Source organism: Mangifera indica, chromosome 10 (assembly GCF_011075055.1).
Source record: "Mangifera indica cultivar Alphonso chromosome 10, CATAS_Mindica_2.1, whole genome shotgun sequence".
Taxonomy (NCBI): Eukaryota; Viridiplantae; Streptophyta; class Magnoliopsida; order Sapindales; family Anacardiaceae; genus Mangifera; species Mangifera indica.
Genome location: NC_058146.1, coordinates 8,125,042 through 8,131,745, shown reverse-complemented (window position 1 = coordinate 8,131,745; position 6,704 = coordinate 8,125,042). Strand labels below are relative to the sequence as shown.

Genomic DNA, 6,704 nt, shown 5'->3' with positions numbered 1-6,704 from the left:
TTTCCTTTTATTTAAAAATTACGTTAGTTATAATGTACATAAAATGGTGGAAGAAAGGTGAATATGATAATAAAATACAAAATAATATTTATAACTTTGAAATAAGGATATCTGATGGATTCTAATTATAAAAGTCTTAGCATTTTTGTCACTAGTCAAGTGATTTGTATTTTATTCTTGAAAGAACTATTAAAAAACATCAAGATTTGTTATATTGACAAGATGTAAATCATCAATAAATTCAATTCAATTATATGGATGTTTAATATAGATTTATCTAATGTTTGCGTGTACTACAGATACATAGCAAATGACATTTACAACCACACCTATTATTTTATGGTTTATTCTGTATTATTTTATGGTTCGTTTCACTCTTACTCTACTTCTAGTGGTATGACTAAAATTTTCTATTATAATCATCTTCGAATTGAAAATTATTTCATCCATGACCGTACTCACACCCATGATAACTATTTTCTAATAGTTGTGTTCACTTTGAAGAACGATTTTGTGTTTGTAAGGCCAGTTTGATAGTTTTTCATTAATGAGAAAATATTAATTCAAAATTTCTTTTTCCAATATTATTACTATAAGAGTATATTATAAAAATAAAAGGTAGAAAATATATTTTCTTCCACATAACCTCAGTTGAGGAAAGATTCTAAATATAACAAAATTGTACTAAATTACAGAATCATTAAGAGTATTATTGAATCTAATGTTCAAATTTATCTTTCAAATTTCTCCATGAATTTAATGAATCTATGATTATATCTACATATTTGGCATGCAATTTTTTGGGGATGTGATATCGGTAGAATAGTGGTTGTGGATTTATCCTTATTAGACATTTTATTTAATCACTTTTTCAAGGCTTAAAAATTCAATATGGAGAATCATGTAAAAAACTCATTTAATATTGTCTATCCAATTTTAGGACATTCAGGTTCAAATATTTTTTTATATTCACAATACTTATGGTTTTGTAGAGAAAATATTAAAATTAATCTTTGAAACTTCAAATTCAAATATTATCTTATGTTTACAAAACTTCTAGTTACAAATAAGATATAATTACTATAAAACAAATAAATATTTTGATGAAATTTAAGACTTCAAATCTATATATATATGTATTATCACGATTTTACAAATTTCAAGTTACAAATGATATTCAAGATTTTAAATTCAAATTCATGATTTTATAAACTTTAGATAACAAATAAGATACAATTATAAGTTATATTCATAAATATGAAACAATATAAAAATTGATATAATTATAATTTTTTTGGTTCAAAAAAACAAATATATTAGAAAAATTAAATAAAATAATAATAATAATAATAATTAAAACAATCATAACTAATATTTTATAAATCAGATAATTTATAAATAAGATAATATTATAATTAAAATATCTATATTTATATCATAAAAGCAAGGTAACAATATAATTAAAAAATAATTAATATAAAGATATATTTGAATAAATTGAGTTGGTAATGTATTATAAATATATTTTATTAGGTAGAGAAAGATGAAAGCAAGATGGAAATCCATTCAACCGTGATTGAAAAACGAAACACAAAGTAGCGAGAAATCTGGTTTTTCACGTTTTCACGTTTTCGCATACATACAAAGGAAAGGGATGGGTTTATATAGACAAATTCCATCACCCCATACATACCGATAAGATCATTCCACCGTTAAATTTTTGCCTTCCACGTGGTAGGAAAATCTACCATATATATATATATATATATATATATATATAAAACAAATAAAACCTCCCCTTTAATCCTGACACGTTAACGTGATTCCAGCTGGAAAGATTCCCATAATGTTTTATAAACTAACATTATTCACTCGCAAGTATTAAAAATAACAGGTAATGGCCAATGAAGAGAAGTGCAGGATTTACACGAAAACACAACAACGGCAGATCACAAGCAAGTATTTTATATATATATATAATTATATATCTTCTGCCTCTGTTGTGCTTTCCAGCATCCAATGCCAGTATAGAAAACAAATGGGCGTCAACTTGCAATGACGGTAGGTGGGAATGGGTCAATTGCACCAACCACCTTCCATGTTTTAAAGGTTGAAAAGCTATACTTAAAAAATTTAAAATCTTGTTTACAAATTAATTGAGTTTAAAATTTTCTATTAAAAATAAAGATAAAATTATTATTTTAATAATATTATTAAAAATATAAAATTTATAATATAAGTTTTTTAATTTTAAAAAATCATATTTCTCTCTAAATATAAAGTTTTTTTCTTCTCTCCTATACCTATAATCTCTAATATCGACGATTTTCTCTTCTCACCCTAAAACATTAGCCAACACCTTCCCTCTGTTGATCTCTTCGTCTCTGGTAAAGAGATATGGAGAAGAGAAGTCTTTGTGCCCTGTCATGTGTTGATTAACGTTTTAAGGTAAATAAAAGAGGTCATCGGAGCTAGAGATAGTGACCGGAGAGGTGAAGGAAAAAAACTTTAGGTTTTGGGGGAAGGGGAGATTGTGACTTTTCAAAGTTAAAAAACTTTAGGTTGAGATAAAGTTATTAGTTTTTAAAACTTAAGAAGAAAATATAATAAATTTTATATTTTTTAAATATTATTAATAAAATTATGATTTTATCTTTGTCTTTAATATAAAATTTTAACGATTGTCGGCATATGGGTGGGACTTAAGATTTTTCAAATCTCATAAATATAACTTTAGGAACGCATAAAAACTTGAGTTAGAATAAGTCCTTTGCCCTGTTTCAAAACTCGAAAAGTTTTGAGGGTTTATAAAAAAAAATATTCATACACTATATTTATCGAACCGACATTTATTTACTAATAAAATTATGAATATATACTTTTGAATATATAGTTAATATATTATTTTGTGATAGAATAATTTTAAATTAATAATAAATAATACTTAATCATATGATAACATATTATTTATGTATTTAATAATATACTAAAAATTATTTTGTTATGACTTTTTCAATCAATAGTAGGTATACCTGATTTTCCTGCAAAAATCTATTATCAGTGGTAGAAGTCTAAATATGTACAATTTAAAAAGGCCGAAGGACTATGTCCCTTCCAAGGTATGCTGCATTCTCAAATTTCCCCTCATTAACTTTGATAATACCAAATACTCACCCATGAACAATTAAAATTAACAAAACCCTAACACCTTAAAATTTTATCTCTTTTTGCTCTCTTAAACTTTAAAAACTAAAGTTTCCCCCCAACCCAAGTTTTCAAACACTGCATTTTCCCCTCTAGGGTTTCCGAACCTTCAGATCCAATTTTTTTGACGATGACCAGCAATCTCCAAGCACTTATTCTCCCTCTCCGATGGCCCCTCCTTCCGGTCGTACACTTCTGACGTTGTACGATATTGTCGTTGACAAAGACGATTCGTCTTCGTCTTAATGAAGACGTGTCGTCTTCGTCGACGACGATACCTAGGAGGGAAAGATGTCATACGGTTGGAAAGAGGAGACACCGGGAAGGAGGAGACGTCACCTAGAGATTATCGGTCTTTGTCAAAAAATTCAATCTAAAAGTTTGGAAATCTTAAGGGGGGAAATGTTATTTTTAAAAACTTAAGTTAAAGGAAAATTATTAGTTGTTGGGGTTTGGGGGTAAAAAAGAAATTAAATTTAAGTTTATTTTTAATATTACAAGTAAAATAATAATTTTACCCTTGAATCGATCAATCTGATGTTTTTTAACAGCTTTTAGATAGGTAAATGGACTTTTCAAAGTTAACAGGAAAAAATTTGTAAAAAAAAGCATAATGTAGGTGGGAAATAATCGTTTGGCCATTTGAAAAATCTAAAAGTCATACTTATTTTTAGACAACTGTTTGCAAATACCCAAGTATTTTGCCAAGCCTAATCCTGCTTGGTTAGAAAAAACAGGGAGATGTTATTTTAAAAAAACTATGGGCGGTTGCTGTCAAAAAAAAGGGGAGATATTTGTTATTTGAAATTATCATCATGCTGCGTAGTGCTTTCTTTTCTCGCAGAGAAGCTGACCAATCATTCGCTTTAGCCAGAAGAATTTTGTTACAAATCAACATGTGGAACAGCCCTGGCTTGTGGAGAAATGTTAAGGAATTTGCCCTGGGTAACAATCATTTTGCTCAAGACTCACTTATCTGGAGCCGAGATTTGGAGAAACACTGCTATGGTGACTTATCCTGCGCTCAGGTGCAAGCCAATAATGTCATGGAGGATTACTGCCAGGTGAAGATCAGACCGGATGCCACCTTTGTTGGAGTCTATGATGGCCGTAGCGGACCTGAGGCCGCTCGTTTCATTTGTGACAATCTGTTTCTTCATTTGACGAGTTAGTGCTTTTTTTTTTCTTTTTTTCTTCATTAAATATGTTTTTTGAGCTAGGTTGTGGTCAAGTTTTTAACTTGAATGTGGTTTTTGTTTGGGTTTTCTTTGTGGTTGCACTGTGAACTACATGTTTAGAGGCAGACTGATAGTAACCGAAGGGATCTTTTGATGGTGGTGTTGTATGTTTTGTCTTCAATCTTGTTGCTTGGTGTATGCTTGGTATGATGTCACACAGATATGGAGATACTACTTAATAGAAATAGATCTTCTTGTTTTTAGTGTATATTTCTTAGTGTTTCCAGTGTGTTCACCACCTGAAACACCTGGAACAAGGAGGATTTTCATGCTAATTCAAACAAACTAGATTGTGTTCTTACTTCATATTGAGTACTCTGTGTTGCATTGGCTGCTTTTGTGAGATCACCATTCATCTTCCAGTGCCTTCTTTGGTGTATTTACGTGGTCGCTAAAGTAGTGGTATTATCTTGTGTGCCATTCCCCAGGGCTTGCCCAAGAAAATGGAGCCTTCTCTGAGGATATACTTAGAAGTGCTATTTCTGCAACTGAGGATGGATTTCTTAGTCTCGTGCGCAGGACACAGAGAGTAAATCCATCATTTGTGCAGACAGGGTCCTGTTGCCTAGTTGGAGTTATTTGGAGCGGGACATTATATGTAGCCAATTTGGGTGGTTCAATAGCTGTAATTGGTTCTTTAGGTGGATCAAATGAGATAGTTGCTGAGCAATTAACAAGAGAACATAATGCAAACGTGAAGGAAGTCAGAGAAGAACTCAAATCAATGCATCCAGATGATAAAGATATTGTAAATTTGAAGCACGGTGTATGGCGTATCAAGGGCATAATTCAGGTTTGTTTCTTGTATTAAGTTGTATATGGTTCTTGTACATATTGGTTTGAATGCTATGCATTGATACAGACGTCTAGGTCTATTGGTGATGCATACTTGAAGCGACCAGAGTTTTCTGCACCTAAAAGATTTGCCCATCTATCAATCCGTAGGCCTGTGCTGACAGCTGAGCCATCCATTTACACTCGGGTTTTGCAACCCAATGACAAATTTATAATATTTGCATCTGATGGGCTATGGGAGCACTTGTCAAATCAGGAGGCAGCTGATGTCGTTCATAAAAACCCACGAAATGTATGCATCTTCTAATGCATCTACAATCTACTTGATATTTCACCTTTATAATCGATCTATTCATAAATTTCTACATTCTTTCCTTAAATATTAGGGGATTGCTTGGAGACTCCTTAAAACAGCTTTGACACTAGCAGCAAAGAAAAGGGAGATGACTTACAAAGAATTGCAGCCGATTGATAAGGGAATTAGGAGGCATTTTCATGATGATATTAGTGTGATTGTCATCTTTATAGATCATCAGTTGATGGGGAAGACAATCTCTTTGCCAGAGTTGTCGATTCGAGGGTTCTTAGACACTGTTGGTCCTTAAAACTATCATTTTGTAAGGGGTTAATACAGATACCAGGTTTTTACCCTAAGGATAGCTTGATTAGGAAAAAAAGAAACTTTATATATAAAAAAATATGGGTGTAAGTCTCTTCTAATAACATATCATAATTAAATTTTTGATTTATCTGATTTAATGGTTATGAAGTTGATCATTGGATTTAAAATTTAATCTATTTAGTGTAATTGGTTTAGTGCTGAAGGAGCGGTCCAACTCGGGTCAGATTTCTCATTATAAAAATTAAAACAAGTGTCAGGTTTCTTTTCTTATTTTCAGTAAGCCATACAGATGGCTGGTTCTCTGTTTAAAATTTCAAGCACATAAGCCTGAAATGCATGGATTCAAAGCCCATACTGGACTTCATCAACACCACTCAATTTTTTTTTTTTTTCATAGACCCGTGGAAGTTTGGCAGGATGTACTTCCAAAACAATGTCATGTGTATATAATTTTTGAGTATATATTTATATTATATGATTAATTATTAATTATTTTTAATTTAAAATTATTTATATAATTTGTATACTTAATTAAATATTCAAAATTGTGTATATATGGTTTTATTAAATTCTTATGATTGATTATACAAAATTATTTTATATAATATTTAAATAATTTTATCGGTACAATTATTGGTTGAATCGCACTGTCCATCTCATCATATTGATATCTAATTTAGTTTTAAAAATATTATTGAAATAGCCAGTTTGGTCCTGGAAGACCCCTAATTAGGAAAAACATGAATTATTTGGTTTGGTGTATTATTTTGTTTTAAATAAATTATTTGATAAATTTTAACTCCAAATATATTAAATACATATTTTACACATTTTAACTATTAAAA

At 30.2% G+C, this 6,704-nt stretch overlaps 1 protein-coding gene across 1 annotated transcript; it reads left to right on the top strand.

Annotated features, from left to right (window-relative positions):
- The first annotated feature begins 3,932 nt into the window (after positions 1-3,932).
- LOC123226979 (probable protein phosphatase 2C 43) lies at positions 3,933-5,991 on the top strand. The gene is made up of 4 exons (XM_044651575.1): positions 3,933-4,371; positions 4,871-5,235; positions 5,305-5,529; positions 5,624-5,991. The coding sequence occupies exons 1-4, from the start codon at positions 4,020-4,022 to the stop codon at positions 5,840-5,842; spliced, it is 1,161 nt and encodes a 386-aa protein (XP_044507510.1). The 5' UTR covers positions 3,933-4,019; the 3' UTR covers positions 5,843-5,991.
- The last annotated feature ends 713 nt before the right edge of the window (positions 5,992-6,704 follow it).

Excerpts from the sequence above, each read along its gene's own strand:
- LOC123226979 (XM_044651575.1), top strand. The coding sequence starts at position 4,020 with ATGCTGCGTAGTGCTTTCTTTTCTCGCAGAGAAGCTGACCAATCATTC. Across the intron at positions 4,372-4,870 it reads TCTGTTTCTTCATTTGACGA|GGCTTGCCCAAGAAAATGGA; the intron begins GTTAGTGCTTTT and ends GCCATTCCCCAG. Across the intron at positions 5,236-5,304 it reads GTATCAAGGGCATAATTCAG|ACGTCTAGGTCTATTGGTGA; the intron begins GTTTGTTTCTTG and ends GCATTGATACAG.